General features: G+C 46.2%; 1 protein-coding gene across 1 annotated transcript in view; it reads right to left on the bottom strand.

The window, feature by feature from the left end:
• LOC310783333 (septin-2) overlaps positions 1–17,503 on the bottom strand; it is a 35,139-nt gene that overhangs the window by 3,429 nt on the left and 14,207 nt on the right. The window contains exons 6-10 of the mRNA XM_083644180.1: positions 14,240–14,374; positions 13,947–14,064; positions 630–731; positions 310–455; positions 23–106 (exon numbers count right to left, since the gene is read on the bottom strand). Of these exons, the coding sequence (XP_083500306.1) occupies positions 23–106; positions 310–455; positions 630–731; positions 13,947–14,064; positions 14,240–14,374 (585 nt within the window). The remainder of the gene's footprint in view (positions 1–22; positions 107–309; positions 456–629; positions 732–13,946; positions 14,065–14,239; positions 14,375–17,503) is intronic.

The raw sequence follows: 17,503 nt of genomic DNA, 5'->3' as shown, positions 1-17,503 counted from the left end.
ACATTGGGGGAAAAAGTCTCACCTGCCGGCTCTCTTCAGCCTCTCGGAGCGGAAGTTCTCGTAGTGTAGGTCCTGAGTTACCTCCTGGAGGTCTTGCATGTGGGTCCTGCAAAGAGAAAAAAAAATCAGACACACAATCCTGTCTCTACACACTAGGGGGCAGTAGAGATTTTCCAAAGACTTTTCCAAAGATAGCCTATAGTGGACATTTCCAATCTGCTTTTTTTAAGACAGCTGTTTTCTTTTTTGTTTTTGTTTGTTTTTTGGAGATCACATTTCTGAAGCAGTCATATTGAAAGTGAGACTCACACAAGCATGGTGCGCAGTTTGAGGAAGTCGTTGTGCTCGGGGTTCTCCACCTCCACCACTCCCCAGGGGTACAGACGGCCGCGGATCTTCTTCCCCTTAACCTCGATCAGCTGGTTGGAGCCAATCACGGCAAAGGGAATGCTCGCCTGGGAGAGGGAGAGAAACGATGGAGGATCCGAGGGTGAGAGAAACGGAGACAGAGGGAGGAACACGGAAACGGATGTGGAAACTAAAGTTATCAGAGGGGAGAGAATGCGTCTATCACTAAGCCGGCAGATGGTAGCACCAAACGGGTAACAGGTTGCTTGTCCCTCTCTCACCTTGAGGACTCTGGTCTGCTCCTTGAACTCCTCGTCTTCATCAGAGTCAGCGTCAGGTAGCTGGTAGATTTTGATCCCGTGCTCCGCGATCTCATCCAGGATCTAGGAGAAGGAAACACGGGGGCAGAGGGTGAGCCTGAGTCGGCGGGGTTCACGACCTCAACATGAACTCCTGACATCCAACCAGCGCACAAGACAAACACCACTCCTCAAGTTACTTTCACTGCTGCTACTGTCTGAGGCTCAGCCTGGCTTTCTGCAGGGTGTCATCTGCTCAAACTGCCCCTGATTCAACCATCTATTAGTCTCCTCATCTAATTATAATATCCTCTGTTATTTCACAAAGGATTTCTCTTATACTGAGAATAATAGGCATATGTAATCCTTGATAACAGCCCCTTACTCCTGAAACCGCATTCTTGCTGCTTGCACAACTTCTACGTGATTCGAATGGGGCACAGATTTGGTAATATCAGTGAGTAAATAAACATCTACATTTTTAGTAACCTTTGAGCTGTACGAACAATCTGCAGCTCTGACCCCAAAATGAAAAGTAAGAGAATAACAACTAGACCAGTGGGTCTCAATTTGTTTCGGCTTCAGTACGCCTTTCCCTGATTTCTGAATCCATGTACCCCCTTTACCCGACTACAACATTTTGCTTAGAAAACGGCAAGAGAAAACTATACAGCATAGATGAAATGAATGAATGATAACATTACAAGATAAGGAATGGAGTGAAAGTCTCTCTCTCTCTCTCTCTCTCGGGGTACATGCTCTGAACTAGACAAAGAGGGGGAAAGTGGGCGAGCACCTGTTATTGCAGCAGCACATTTAATTAAAGCACCCCGTGGAGGAAAAGAGGGGCGAGACAGAAAGGGTAGGCAGGTGAAAAATAATAATTGTGTGTGTGTGTGTGTGTGTGTGTGTGCGTGCGCGTGCGCGTGCGTGCGTGCGTGTGCGTGCGTGCGTTAAGAGTTCTGAGAGAGTTAGAAGTTCTCACCCTCGTTCAAAGGCCCACCCGGTGAAGAAAGCGCCTTTGTTTTAAATTGTTTCTTCACCGGTATCTAGGGGACAGATGTGGATATTTATTATTCTACAGATCAAAGCTGCATTTTCCTTTTGTTTTCCCAAGAGCAGAATTTGACATTCACAATGTGGCCTTTTATGTATCGGGGCCAAAAAATGTCAAGTGTTGTTTTCCTGACTTTTTGAGGGGACTTTCATGTCGCGTATAAAGAAGGACAGTGGTGAGTCAGCCAGGAGCCGGGGAAGTGAGAGCAGCTTTTCCTATAGCGCGGGCTACTGTTTGAGCCCTTGTTATGGCTGTGACTTGTTTTCTCAGTGAGCTCCGAGCACAGTGTGTGTGAGATAGTGTGTGTGTGGGGAGAGCACAGTGTGTGTGAGAGTGTGAGAGTGTGTGTGTGTGTGTGTGTGGGGAGAGCACAGTGTGTGTGAGATAGTGTGTATGGGGAGAGGCGGGTATTGTTGCGGCGCAGATCTAAAAACAAACAGACTTTGCAGGACTCAGAGGAGAGCGTGACATAGGACCAGAGCCCCTCTCTTTCACTCAAACACACACACACACACACAATTTACAGATCCAACATGGCGACTGGATAAACATCACTTTGGTGGGGCCGAGCATGGGGAACTTTGGGAAACATTGCACACAGTAGGAAAATAAACATATCTGAAACAATGGCAGGAAAAAATGAAACAAACAACAAATCCAGTAACACAAATAGAGGAAAGCGGACATACATTTGGAGAAAAGTGTGATAAAAATGAAAAATAAGGAAAAACAGCTGGAAAAGATGAAAGAACTGTGATTAAGAAGCAACCTGTCCGGGGCGTCCGGGTAGTGTAGTAGATTCCCTGCCTAGTGCCTACCAACACGAGGGTCACAGGTTCGAAACCCCGTGTTACCTGCGGCTTGGTCGGGTGTCCATACAGAGACGACTGGCTGTGTCTGCGGGTGGGAAGCCGGATTAAGGGTATGTGTCCTGGTCGCTGCACTAGCGCCTCCTCTGGTCGGTCGGGGAGCCTGTTCAGGGTGAAAGGCGACTGGGAGGAATAGCGTGATCCTCCCACGTGCTACGTCCCGCCGGTGAAGCTCCCCGATGTCAGGTGAAAAGAAACGGCTGGCAACTGCGCATGTGTCAGAGGAAGCATGGTGCTGGTCTACGGCTCTCCCCAGATCGGCAGAGGGTGGAGCAGCGACTGGGGCAGCAGGGGGGAAATTGACCAAGTATAATTGGGGAGAAAATGGGGGAAAGATCAGGGGGGGGGAGCAACCTGTCCAATGAGCAACCGTGACAAAGCATTTCGCTGAAAAGACAAAACTGCTCCCAAAGCAATGTTTTACCAACAATAAAATATCCAGAAACAACATCTGGTGACTGTCGTAGTCTGGTGTCTGCCATCATCTGTTGCCAGACCTTGCTAAGCCGAAAGCTGCAAATGGCTATTTACCTGAATGATTCTGCTCCGTAACATGTGTTTAGCACAGCTTGACACATATAATCAAGACGTCTCAGGGATGACCAGATGTCAAAATCACTGCCTACTCTAAATCCCTGTTGTCTCCTGCTGATTTAGTGTCAACAAAGTAGACCTTAAGCCCTAATGGTGCACCAGGCTCTCTCTCTCCCACATGCAGTTGTGTATTTTCATTGGCACCGAGATGTTGGCAGTGGGAGCCATTTTGATTTTATGACCATCCTGTTGGGCTATAATAGACCACCCCCCCCCCTCCTTCTCTGTCTGTGCTGTTATGGTTGGCTGTCCAGGTCCACTCAGTGCTGTCAGGGCCAGAGACAAACAATGCCACACAAGACTCTCCCTCACTATTAATTAGAAAAGGAAGCCAGAGATTTATGGTGTTAGGTTTCTGGCTCACATGATCAAACGTGACGCACTGTTTATGGAAATAAATTCCCTCATGTCGGGCAGTCATGAGAAGTATGAGGGTGGAGGCTGATGCTGTCCGTCTAAGAAAGAAGATGAGGTGCAGCTGAATCATGCCAGGCACATGTATTGACAGTGTATACGTGTTCAGATAGCTGTGTTAAATATAGCAGTCAGGACCAACCCAAATATAGCATACCTGCATGTCTATACATAGATATAATTACTCAGAGAGAAGGCGTGGGAGACGTGGCTAAGCAGTTTTGGGCAAATTACACAGTTGGGTCTAACCAAAACCTCCAATCACAATGAAACAGAGTGCAATCCCCCCATTACAGGGATCAACCGTTTCATCACGTCAACCTGCCAAGGGAATAATATTTTCACCTGATTTGCTCATAGTCACAAGCAGCAAACCCACAAAATACGAGTACAACTGAAATAGCCGCTAAGCCATGAGAAACACATCCTGGACAAACAGCATCTGAAGAAAACAAATGGCTGACCAGGAGCGAGCAAATACAAAAGAGGGGATTGAGATGAACACTGTCCAGTATGAGATCAGCCTCACATGCAACAGGTGACCACATGCAATAACACACACACACACACACACGCACAGATGAACACACGCGCGCACAGTCATACACACACACACACATTGATGACACAGCTGAGGCTCCTTGGCCGCCTCTGGCCTGGCATGGTGCACGTCCATTAAAACTAAAAGTACCAGGGAACAATACTTGGAAGTGGAAACATGTACTGCAGCATTCTTAGGGAAATCAACAATGCAGAGTGAAAAAACAAAAAAACAAATCTGCGAAACAAAACAATCAAATGGCATCTCTACACTAATCAACTGTGATTGAGAAGAGCAAGGTTTTGGAGCCCACGGAGAGACCAGGCCAGGGTGACTTTTTCTGCATGTAACCTTGCAGCTAGCCAATGAAAGGTTGAGTTAATATAGCTGATTAGCCTTCATTTTCATTTCACCTTTATTATTTCATACTCCTACACCTTATGGGACAGGGACCCTCTTTTTTCCACGAGTGCCACATTTATTAAAGGATCATTCCAGCCATGGTGAGTGTTAAGCTCGTTGTCTAGCGAGCCCTCTGTCCTCTGAGATTCCTGTGTTTTCTTTGTGGAAACCTGAAGCTAGATGGATTTTTTAGAAGTCCTATATTTCTTTCTACATTTTGAAATGGGCCTGGCAGCAGATGAGACAAGCTTTTCATCATCATTAGGTCTGACTGATTGGTGCGCCTACATGTAGAAGACTCAAATGTACTTAGTACCTTATTCTAAATCCATTTCATAGGAAATGAGCTGAGAGGCTTGAGATGAGGCCAGATGTAACCACAGAGGATGTTAGTGACTGGCGAGATGTTGACTGAGGTGTGACTTCTTGTATGAACCAGAAGTGTTTAGGAAGAAACTAGCCGTCGTGTTAGCATTTAGAGTATTTGAAAAAAAAAAAAAAAATCTGAGTCTGACCATTGTTCCAAATGATACAGATGTACTGATTCTGTGTTTTGCCTACTTCAAAAGATTTTCATTTGTCCAGTCAGTGAGGGCTTTCTGAATGCAAAAGAGAGGAGAGACAGAGAAAAAGAACATTAAATTCTTTATTAAAGGAACATTTCTGTATTTTATTGGCGTGCACGCAATGTCTCCCTTTCCCAGTCCCTCTCTCTCTCTCACACTCAAGTCTCTCTCCCCCTCTCCCTCTCCCTCAGTCTCTCGTGTGTGTGTGTGTGTGTATGTGTGACTGATGACATCATCAGTGATGTCACAATGCCTATGTATGACATCATAACTGATTACATCATCACTGATGACATGCCTAATGACATCATCACTGAACTATAGCCTCACCCTTATATATATATATATACAGTATATATATATAATATAGAGGGAGGTATATATACATATATTTATATGTATATATATATATATATATATATATATATACATATATTTTATATGTATATATATATATTTTATATATATATATATATATATATATATATATATATATATATATACTGTATATTTATATATTTATATATATAGTTATCTATTTATTTATGTATTTATTTATATATATTTATATTTATATATATATATAGTTATTTATTTATTTCCTGGGGTTGAATGAAGCCGAATGGTGTCTACTGGACATCAGAAAATAAGTCATGATAATTGTTTTTTGATAATAACAATGAGAATATATAGAAGGGAGGGAGAGAGGGCACACTGGGAAGGGCTTAATAGTCACTGAATTAAACTTTTTTGGCTTCAGTACCCCTTTCCCTGATTTCTGAATCCAATTACCCCCTTCACCCGACTACAACTTTTTCCTTAGAAAACTGCAAGAGAAAATTATAGCTATGATGCAATGAATGTTGCAAGCTAAGATTAATTCTCAATCCATTTACCCAACTATTTACACTGAAATACTAATAGCATTAGGGGGACTGTAAATCTACTGTATCTGCAAGTCACTGTAATAGTATTCCTACCTTTGGAATAACAAACAACAAATATTACAAACACAAATTACAAGATTACAAAATGGAGAACAGAACAGCATGAAAAGAAAACAAAGAAAATACTCCTTGCTTGATTTCTATTAGGGGATGTTAATATAAAACACAACAACTATGGGGCGGCTTTAGCTCAGGAGGTAGAGCGGGTCGGCCAATGACGCAAGGGTTGGCGGTTCGATCCCCGCTCCCTCCCAGCTGCTGTCATTGTGTCCTTGGGCAAGACACTTAACCCTCCTTGCTCCCGATGGTGTGTAGGCACCCTGCGTGGCAGCCTGCCGCCATCGGTGTATGAATGGGTGAATGTATACTACCTACTGATTGTAAAGCGCTTTGGATAAAAGCGCTATATAAATGCAGGCCATTTACCATTTACCATTTCAAAAGTTAATTTGTTAACCTTAGACCCATGGGAACAAATGCTTCACTCTTTCCAGGAAAAGTATCGAGTCTGAACTCCCTCTCTCCTGCCTGCAGGGGGTCTGGAGTCTGAACTCCTCTCTCCTGCCTGCAGGGGGTCTGGAGTCTGAACTCCCTCTCTCCTGCCTGCAGGGGGTCTGGAGTCTGAACTCCCTCTCTCCTGCCTGCAGGGGGTCTGGAGTCTGAACTCCCTCTCTCCTGCCTGCAGGGGGTCTGGGTCTGAACTCCCTCTTTCCTGCCTGCAGGGGGTCTGGAGTCTGAACTCCTCTCTCCTGCCTGCAGGGGGTCTGGAGTCTGAACTCCCTCTCTCCTGCCTGCAGGGGGTCTGGAGTCTGAACTCCCTCTCTCCTGCCTGCAGGGGGTCTGGAGTCTGAACTCCTCTCTCCTGCCTGCAGGGGGTCTGGAGTCTGAACTCCCCTCTCCTGCCTGCAGGGGGTCTGGAGTCTGAACTCCTCTCTCCTGCCTGCAGGGGGTCTGGAGTCTGAACTCCTTTCTCCTGCCTGCAGGGGGTCTGGATCCTCTCTCCTGCCTGCAGGGGGTCTGGAGTCTGAATTCCTCTCTCCTGCCTGCAGGGGGTCTGGAGTCTGAACTCCTCTCCAATAAATTATCTGATCTGAGAGGAGGGTGGATGGATTTAGAACCCTGTACCAATGCCAGCCCCCCAGAACAGAACAGAACAGGACAGCTGGATTTGTTCTAGCAGGAGGTGCTGATAGGAAATAACTAAAATAACCATGGTAACAAGTAGGCATCATATGAATAAGAAGGCGAGACAGACAGACAGACACAGACACAGACACAGACACACACACACACACACACACACACACACACACACACACACACACACACGCACACACACACACACACTCCCTCGCTTCCATTGTCTGGACTAAGTATTAGTACAGTTAAGACCACCCACCTCTTGCTCTGATCAAAGAGCATGGAGAGGAACAATCAGGCTATTCATGTAATCTTGTATTTAAGCGGGACAGGGGGAGTTTAGGATTTTTGCAGCTCGGTCTAGTAATCAAAAGGCACTCTCCCCTCCAAAAAAGTGACACAAATAAGAACTCAACAGCATAAAGTGACTTGAGGCGAAGTGAACGGCCCAGAAACCAATCTTTTCAAGTTGGCTCTCAAGTATTTCTATAAGACCTAAGAAACCCACTGTTTTCACCCTGTAGTCGGCCGGTACCTCATTCACTTGAGTGCGCATGATTGTGTCTATTAGAGTGGCTTGTTCCACGAAGAAAAACGCTTATTTATTGTTTTAAAATGTGCAGAGACGTGGTGCATGCCCTGGCACAATGACTGCTGCAGGAGGAAAAATAAATACATCCGCGTGTTTCAAACACTGGCAGGAAAAGGACTGGGCACAAGTCGACCAGGGGACTCCCACTCTCTCTCTCTCTCTCTCTCTCTCTCACACACACACACACACACACACAAACAAACACACACACACACACACACACACACACACACACACACACACACACACACACACACACACACACACACACACACAGAGTGAGGTAAGGATGAGGTAATCTGCACTCAACCTTCACTCCTGGTTGAGAGCCGAGTGATGTGTTAAAAAGGAGGGGATTGGAGTTGGACGTCCAGCCTGATAAATGATAACAGATCATTAATCAGTCGCCTAATCATTTCCTTCTCTGACTCTACAAAGACTGATGACTGGTGTTTGGTGTTTTCACTCTGTGTGTGATCGCTATTCGAGGAATCCTGGTGACAATACTGGCAGCGCTGATAATGTGTCCCAGCGGGGCCCTATAGCCGGTTCACACAGCTGGAGTGCCGGAGAGCGCCGGGGCGAGATGACGGTTCGCCAGACAATGAAGGGAAAACTGTGACAGGGGTGAAATAGGGAGGAATGACGGGCGACACGGGTGGAGGGAGGGAGGGAGGGGAGAGAGTAGAGGAGATAGCGACAGGAGAGAGGAAATGAGGAAGGAGACAGGAGATGCAGGGAGAGGACAAGGAGGGGAGGAAGAAGGGAGAGCTATTGTGTGGTGAGAGAGCAGAGGAGGAGCCGGCTTCTCTAGGCCTCGCTGACCTCTGGCTTAGGAGAAAGGCCGTCAGACACTGATATCACACGGTGTGACACCAGTGCTCTTTCAACTGGTCAGCTTCCTCGAGCCTTTCCCCACATCTCTGAGCGTTTCATGAAACTTACAGTAAGCTGCCTTCCCCGTCAAACAAGAGCTCTGAGTGTTTCACATTGAGTCAGTGATCCTCAACTTCACAGGACGATTTAAAGAATGAAACATTTGATGTATTTCAAATATACTATGTTCATAATCATGTTTTTCTGTAATTATGAATCGGGGGGGGGAAGGAGAAATATCCTACCATTTAGTTTCATAATGTAGTCACTAAATTATGAAACTAAATAGTAGGACAAACAAAACACAAAATGTTTGCGTTTTGTTGGTGTGTTCATCAGGTCGACAGCCAACAAGCAGACATCCTCCTGTTTTTCATGGTCACCAAGAGTCCAGTCCAAACCGGCTGCGTACCGTCCTGACCTGTACTTTCATTTCAAACAGAAAACAACCAGTAAAGCAGTTGGAGACTAAAGCCCTACACAGGATATGACTACAAGGTCCCAGACTGAGAGGATCAGCTCCTCAATATGCCCCGCTCAGGGGAACTTATGAGCTACAGACCACTGTGACCCCAGTGGAGGAAATTGGCATTAGAGAGAATTAAAAAGGGGGAGACAAAAAGAAAGTGAAAAAGCAGAGGGAGGTAAATGCCAGGAAAGGAAGGGAGCGAGGAAGCCAAGTGGACTGGCTGGGAGAGTGGGAAGCAGAACTAAGGGGATGAAAGCTGAACGAGGGGAGGTTTGTTCAGTTTGTCCAGAAGGCTGTACGACGCAGGGCAGCGGGTTGTGTCTTGTCGGGTGGAATAGTCTTGACACATTGCAGGAAACCTATATTGTTCTCTACAAGCTGTTTCCGCCTAATAATACAAGAAAGGCCCTGCACCGCCCCTCAGAGGAGGGGGGGGGGGGGGGGCTCCCATTTAGTGAGAGACAAATGGCTCCAAACCGGTGAGAAAGTACCCCGCAAAAAAAAGAAAACAACAAACTAATAAATATGGAGGTAAAAACACCGGGGGGGTCATCAATCACTGTGCAGCGCTGGGCTTTCTGGCAGCTTCTTGGCTGCTGTCTCTCTGACCTCAGGAGGAAGGTCCGGCCGCTCGGCTCCACTGCGCTGTATGGCAGGAACCAGGCACGTATACCTAAGCACCACTTGACTTAATCTGATCTAACGAACAAATAATCCAGCAGGACATAATGGTTCTCCTGAGAGACACTTACACAGTGTTGTTGAATGAGCACTTGCAGCAATGCCAAGCTTACCATTTATAGAGTGTTGTCAGATTAAATCCCAGATAGGACTCTATGTAGAAATTAAATGCTCGGGCAGAATGTAAACATTCCCCAGACAGTCAGGCTGTATAGCGCCATTGCTGCAGCCTACCCTTTTTTTTTAACAAATTGTGCTGAAGATAAACGTGTGTGTCCCAAACAGGAGATAGTAGGAGTAATATGCCCCCCTTAGGGACAGCGTGGTGCCGTGTCTAAATGTGGAGCTGATAGCTGGATTAACCGTCTCCATTTCCTGACAATAATGGCCTGTCCAGGAACTCACTGTCATTAGATAGACTCTCGCTAAATTAAATCATCTATTTTTAGTGTGTGGTATACCAGTGATCTAAAGAGCTGCTACACCATCAAATGGGGAGGTTGTGTGAAATATATATGTGTCATGATTTGTTGTGTTTGGATTTGAGCTTGGCCTGTGTGTGTGTGTGTGTGTGTGTGTGTGTGTGTGTGTGTGTGTGTGTGTGTGTGTGTGTGTGTGTGTGTGTGTGTGTGTGTGTGTGTGTGTGTGTGTGTGTGTGTGTGTGTGTGTGTGTTCTTGCTGAACCCAAACGCTAATTGCTCGTTAGCGGACAGTGGGAAATGTCTGTTAATGCAACACTTAGTGGAGCATGTGAACCAAGCCTATTGGACAGACACTGTTTTGGACGGTTGAGCAGGAAACGATGAAAGATCAGAGGGATATTGTCACAGACCTTTCTGTTTCATCCTGTCCCATCCCGCCACTATTGGCTACACTTTTATACAGTAAGTAAGTAAACATTTTCAAAATAGCTGAGCGCAGTGTGTTTTGCTGGCAGGAAAAGAAAGTCAACAAGTTTGGGGGCTTTCTGTCCTTTCGGTCAGTTGGAGCAGGAAACGTGGATTTGTTCATCTTAAGTGCCAGAGGAACAGTGAGAATGTTCGGGGAAGGTCCCCACACAAAACACTACCACACAGTAGCATTCAGCTGATAAGTGCCTTAAGGACGGCACAATGGAGGAATCCGCACAGTAGCATTCAGCTGATAAGTGCCTTAAGGACGACACAATGGAGGAATCCACACAGTAGCATTCAGCTGATAAGTGCCTTAAGGACGACACAATGGAGGAATCCACACAGTAGCATTCAGCTGATAAGTGCCTTAAGGACGAGACAATGGAGGAATCCACACAGTAGCATTCAGCTGATAAGTGCCTTAACTCATTGAGTGCCAACGACGTCGATCGACGTCAAAGTAAATAGTGATGTAGAGTGCCAACGACGTCGATCGACGTCAAATGCGTTTTTTGACGGTGGGACGTGGATCAAAGCCTCCTGCATCTCCTGTACAAATATTGTAGCTATTGAAGGTGTATAACCTATTTTACGGACTCATTAGGTGGCGACAGTGCTCTCCGGATTAGAGAGAGGTCAGGAAAACAGCAGGAAAAAGCCCCGTGATGAAAGAGAAACCGCTCATGCTGCAGCCAGAGCCATATAGATTGCTCTGGCTGGAGTTAACGTTGGCTGCGAACAGCAGTCAATCCGCGCCCACAACTGAGCCTCTCTGTCTCTGCTGTATAGTTTCTCCACACGATTAGCCGCCAGAAAAGCAGCACCCGACGCCGAAGGACCAAACCATTCTCAGCAGTCCGGTTTGGCTTTTCCATGTCGCGCTGGGAGCCGCCGCACAAAAACGGAGCACTCCGAAAATAGACGCTGGGTGCGTGAGGCTGTGTGTTAGTGTGGGGAGGAGTTTGCAGCTGAGGGGGGGAGAGGGGGGTGGGGCACGCAGGGCACCACACAACTACACCACGTCACTACATCAGAAAATATTAGCTTCAGACTCAGTGAATGTGCTTGAAATGCTTAATTTCACAAAAGGCGGAATATCTCAGCTTCTAATTTGAAACGCCTGTTTGTGCTCAAAACAACCTATCTTCTCCGGCTCATAACTAAAGAACGGAAAATGGTATCAATAAACTTTTTTTTATAATATAATAGAGTCTCCTCGTTCTTTGTGCGTGTTCGGTGTTTACATAGTAATATCACACAATATTCTGTGGGCCTCGAGAAATCACTGAAAACGCTCTGAAACTCTGGCACTGGGAGCGTCCGTTCTCCAAAAGTGGCTGGCACTCAATGAGTTAAGGACGGCACAATGGAGGAATCCACACAGTAGCATTCAGCTGATAAGTGCCTTAAGGACGACACAATGGAGGGATCCACACAGTAGCATTCAGCTGATAAGTGCCTTAAGGACGGCACAATGGAGGAATCCACACAGTAGCATTCAGCTGATAAGTGCCTTAAGGACGGCACAATGGAGGAATCCACACAGTAGCATTCAGCTGATAAGTGCCTTAAGGACGGCACAATGGAGGAATCCACACAGTAGCATTCAGCTGATAAGTGCCTTAAGGACGACACAATGGAGGAATCCACACAGTAGCATTCAGCTGATAAGTGCCTTAAGGACGACACAATGGAGGAATTTCACCTTTGATGCTGGAGCGACTTGCACACTACTGGGAAGTATGAGCGACGTGACTATTGGGCTCCAGGATGATCAGACTGTACTGAGCTTGAAGTCCCGTTGTTCTTCTTTAGAACATATACAGGAAGACTGGGTGTGTGTTCTGGATGCCCACGCTGTGACCCCTGTCCTTCCTAAGATGCTGCGTCAGCGCTTTCATGCAAGCTGACTGTGGGAGCCGTGAAACAAAACCAGACTGGCTGAGAGAGCAGAGGCGAGCTGAAGGGAGCAGCACAGCACAGCCCAGCGCCTGCCAGGCAGCTGAAAGAGAGGCCACGGGGGGTCTGGGCCCCGAGCGTACAGGTGGGGAGATCTCATCAAAACACACAGGCAGAGAGGGCATAGTTGAGCGGGCGCCGGGCAGAGGTGAAAAAAGCAATATGCCACAAAAGCCAATATGTTGCTCGCTTTTTTCTGAACCCAGTTATTACCCTATTGCTAATCTCATTGATCATGACTTTAACTGAGTGACTTTAAGTTGGGGTGTGATTTCGAAATCACACGGCCAACACCCAAACTTAAAGTCACTCAGAACACTTTTGGAACACTTTAAGACTTGAAAGTCGCTCCGCAAATCAGACCCCAAACATAAAGTCGCTCAGAGTCAGAACATAAAAAAGCTGTAAAAAGGTGTAAGATGTAAACCACAGCCAATGGAACGGTTGTTCATCAGACTGGGTGGCAGAGAAGAGAAGAGATGTATCACTCAAGCAGGAAAGTGCTATTAACTCAATTGCATGGGAGAGGTTATCAGCTGAACACATCTCGGTGTGTGTGTGTGTGTGTGTGTGTGTGTGTGTGTGTGTGTGTGTGTGTGTGTGTGTGTGTGTGTGTGTGCGCGCGCGTGTGTGTTATATCACACCACTGTGCATCCCTCCACCGCTGGACAGCAGGAAGTGGAGGAGCGTGCAGGCAGGCAGGCAGACAGTTGGATCTGTTCCAGTAGGAAGTATGGGGGACGGGGTGAGACTGGGTTATACAGTATCCCTCCCACACTCCTTCCTCTCTAACGTCTGCTCTTCTGAGCAGTCATCAAATACATAACGAGTAAGCTACACCCCTCTGAGAACGCACGTGTTCATCCTCACACAAACACACGGATGTCCGACCTGCAGAGCTACCTGCCACACGGTGCCAGTGAGAGGGTGATTTTGCTATTATTAGTGTATTATTCTGTGATCGACCTTCTAATGGCTAAACCAGATGACTGCAAAGGGACAAACAGACCTCTGAAGCCCCTCACATCCTGATAACAAGTGCTTCCAGCTCTGCTGTCATTAAAGCTTTCATCAACGCTGAGGATGTATCTGGAGAATTTAGGTGGAAGACCATAAAGAAGAGATGTGGGCATCATCAGATCCACATCCCACACGTGTGTGTGTGTGTGTGTGTGTGTGTGTGTGTGTGTGTGTGTGTGTGTGTGTGTGTGTGTGTGTGTGTGTGTGTGTGTGTGTGTGTGTGTGTGTGTGTGTGTGTGTGTGTGTGTGTGTGTCTGTGTGTGTGTGTGTCCGACCCACCCTCCTCTTGAGGCGGTCCCTCTCTCTCAGCGTCAGTGTGTCAGCCTTGGCAATGACGGGGACTATGTTGACTTTGCTGTGGATGGCCTTCATAAACTCCACATCCAGAGGCTTTAGACTAGAAAGCAAAAGAAAAATACAAGAGAAATACAAAGGACAATTAGGACAGAGAGGACAGATGACACAGGCAGAACAGAGAGATTGAGAGCCATAAGTGAAATAAAGGGCGATTGTGTTGGATAGCGTGTAACAAAATGGCTAGATAGTATAGATGTCTGTGTGTGTTTGCTTACCCGTGTCCAAATGGAGATATGAAGTAGAAGCAGCAGTGCACCCTGTTGTCCACTATGTGCCTTCGGTTCAGCCCGCTCTCGTCATGGAGGTACCGCTCAAACTGATTGTCGATGTACTGGATGATGGTCTTGAAGCTGAGATCATAAACAGAGATTGAGTCAGACGTAAACATCTTTTACCCGCACAAAATAATCATGTAAACACCATTTTACTCAACAGTTTTTTATGTCATTTTGCGCCCTACAGTTCCCAGAGGCAGCAGGTTAAGAAGGTGGCATTCTGACGGGATTCTGGGCCAGAATATTTGACTGGTACTATAAGGCCTACGGGGTGGGCCCTTCAGCCGGAGGCAGAACTCGCCATCTTCGGCTGCTCAGAGGTCCTCTCTGAACTTTCCTACAGCTGTGCAACAATCTCTGACACTGGGGACAACTGTTGTCAAAAAACTAATTCTGAAGGAATGGAAATCTCCCTCTCCACCCTCTTTCCAATTGTGGTTGACGGACATGACCTCTGTTATACGCATAGAGAGACTTAGGTTCCTGAGAACCAATGCACTTAGAAAGTTTATGACTATCTGGGACCCGTTTTTGGTCTACCTCAACGAGGCTAGGGGTGACGGGTGACTCGCCCGGCTGGCTTCTCATAGACCCCTTGAGTGAAATCCCAAGTACCGTATATCGTTTACAAGAACATAAGCACCTTAGGTGGCTGGCGGCACCACTTTGTAATGATGATTATATTGTTTTGTTTTGTTTTGTTTTTCATTTCTTTCCCCTGTGTCTGAGCCTGTTTGTCTTGTTTGTGTTCTATAAAAATTTAAAATATGAAAAAAAAAGAAAAAAAAAAAGAAGGTGGCATTCTCACGTACGACACGCATACACACCTCTATAGACCTTATTCGCTAACCCCGGACGGCGCCATATTGTTGACATACCGTCCTGCACGCACACAGCGCTGCAGCTGACAACTAGTAACAGCCTTATTGTCGTTTCTGTTCCATTACAAAATAGCGATAGTGATGACAGCAATACAAACCCCAGAGTTGTTGTATGCTGCCGTTAATGCCTGTAATAATAAACAAAAGAAAAAACGAGGTGAACAGACTTTGCTGTGAGGAGCTGTCAGAAAGTTTCACCTGTCTCTCCCAACTATCACACATCTCCTGTGTGCTGACGTGTCCTCAGTCTCGCTCCCTTCACGTCTGTGGACGGCAGAGATAGAAACAAACCACGGGGACTTTATTGCTGTCATTACTACAGCCATGCCTAACGCAGGTCACCATCCGAACACAACAGGAAGGATACAGGTAACACCAACAGCGGCTAGCTTCCTATAAACGCTGCTCCTACATAGGCTGTCACTTGAGAGCTGCAGCGCTACGTCAAGAACATGGCGGCGGTGGGCGTGCCCGTACATGAGTGACGTCAATCGAATAAGGTCTATTGACATTAGGTAGTTAGTGAATGATGCTGCTTATCTGACGTTCCTGTAGTTTTATGACGACATAGCCTGATGTCCACTAGGGCTGTGGTTCTCAAAGTGTAGCCAAGACGGAAGTCCAGCAAGGCCACATCTCTGAGTGATCTTGTCACTGTGCTCCGCTCACGGCCAGAATGACATCAGCTGTCTGTTTATGTGGAATGGAATCTAAGAATGGAATGAAATATGTAACTATGTGAACCTGCGTCTGCATCTGTCTTGACGCGAGTTTTGAAGGCAACTCTTGAGTCCTGCAAGGCCACCATGACAGTGCTGCACAGTGTGAGATAGAAAGAGCTGCTCATGTGCCTTATAGGTTATCTGAGTATGGCGTCTGTATTGCATTTGTCTATGTGATATGCATTTATAACTAATAACTCATACCAATAACTATGTGTCTTATCAGATGAGGAGTTTCCAATGGAACTTCAATTTTCTCCCACACCTCACAAAAGTTCCCGGAAAGTAAGGGTCTGGATTAAGCAGCGCTGTCGCAAAATGGACCGTTTGTGATGTACTTTGAAAGGGTCAGACGTTTAAAGAATGAAATTGTATATTATCAGCTTTATTTTATGCATTCAAACGTAGCGCGATCCCCCTTCCTGGCTATTCACTGGCTAGATACTAGATTGCCCTGGGAGGAAGTAATCTGTGAAATCAGCTGGTGGAGCATTTGGTTGGAATGAAATGCTCCATCCACATGGCTCTTGCTGGCACGTGGTGATTGCAGACCACAGACCTAATCCATCCGACATTTGACCTGCTTGTGTCCATTAAGACCTTCGCTTCCACCATGTCCACCAACCGCCAGATTCATTAGCTAGACGGCCCACACATCCCTCAGTGGCAAAGCATGCTGGCCTAAGATATACAAGCTGGCCACAGACTTCCGCTCTTCATCTCACAGTGTTTTGCATCTGTGTACATTACAAATCTCTGTCTGTCACTCTAGGGAATTAGCCAGGGGCAAAAATGTCCCAAGAAACCTCAGAATAAAAACCGTGATCAGGGGGCAATAGCCTGCAAGCTGTTTGCCAGAAGAAGACAATGAACACACTCACACACAAACAACTCTGTTGTTCACACTACACTTTAGCAACTTCAAGGTTGCCACCGTTTTGTACTGATACATTTCAAAGGCTTTTCAAGCAATAAATCCGGGGAGGAAAAAGAGATTAAAACAAAAATGTGTCCACCGCAGCGATCAGCAAGTCACTGTATACTTGTAACCTACGTGGAGTGATACTGTAGATAGAAAGAAAGCGTATCAAGCTTGATCTGGCACTATATAAAAAATGACCATAGGGGCATTTTGAGATGACTAAGTGCACAAGGCTCAACCACAGAGGCTAAATCCAAGCACTTTTAATGACCTCTTCATAAATCCAGGCACTTTCTAGTGCTTGATTATCTTTTCTTAAATACAAACACTTTCAAGAACTTTCCAGACCTGTGGCAACACTGAACGTTATGCACTAATTACTATTTTTAAGTGCCCCCAAAATTTTGTAAATGTCCTACACTGCTCTGTGTACAGGTGCCATGGTTACCAATTACCACCCCTCCACCTCTCCCCTGATCATGATGAATTAGTTGGGGTGATAAAAGAAAGTCTTTGAGCAAGTTTAAACTTGTAAAAAAATGACCTGGCTGCACCTGACTTAACTACGCTCTGTTACTTTGAAAATGCTTTGTGTGCAGTCCATATTTCTCATGTGCTTATCAAATGAGACCTGCTCTATCAAAATCAGCCGTATGTCACAATGGCGCAGTTGTGGATA

Source organism: Poromitra crassiceps (genome assembly GCF_964638095.1).
Source record: "Poromitra crassiceps genome assembly, chromosome: 10".
Classification (NCBI taxonomy): Eukaryota; Metazoa; Chordata; class Actinopteri; order Beryciformes; family Melamphaidae; genus Poromitra; species Poromitra crassiceps.
The sequence above is the reverse complement of the archived record's forward strand: the minus strand, read 5'-3'. Positions and strand labels throughout refer to the sequence as shown.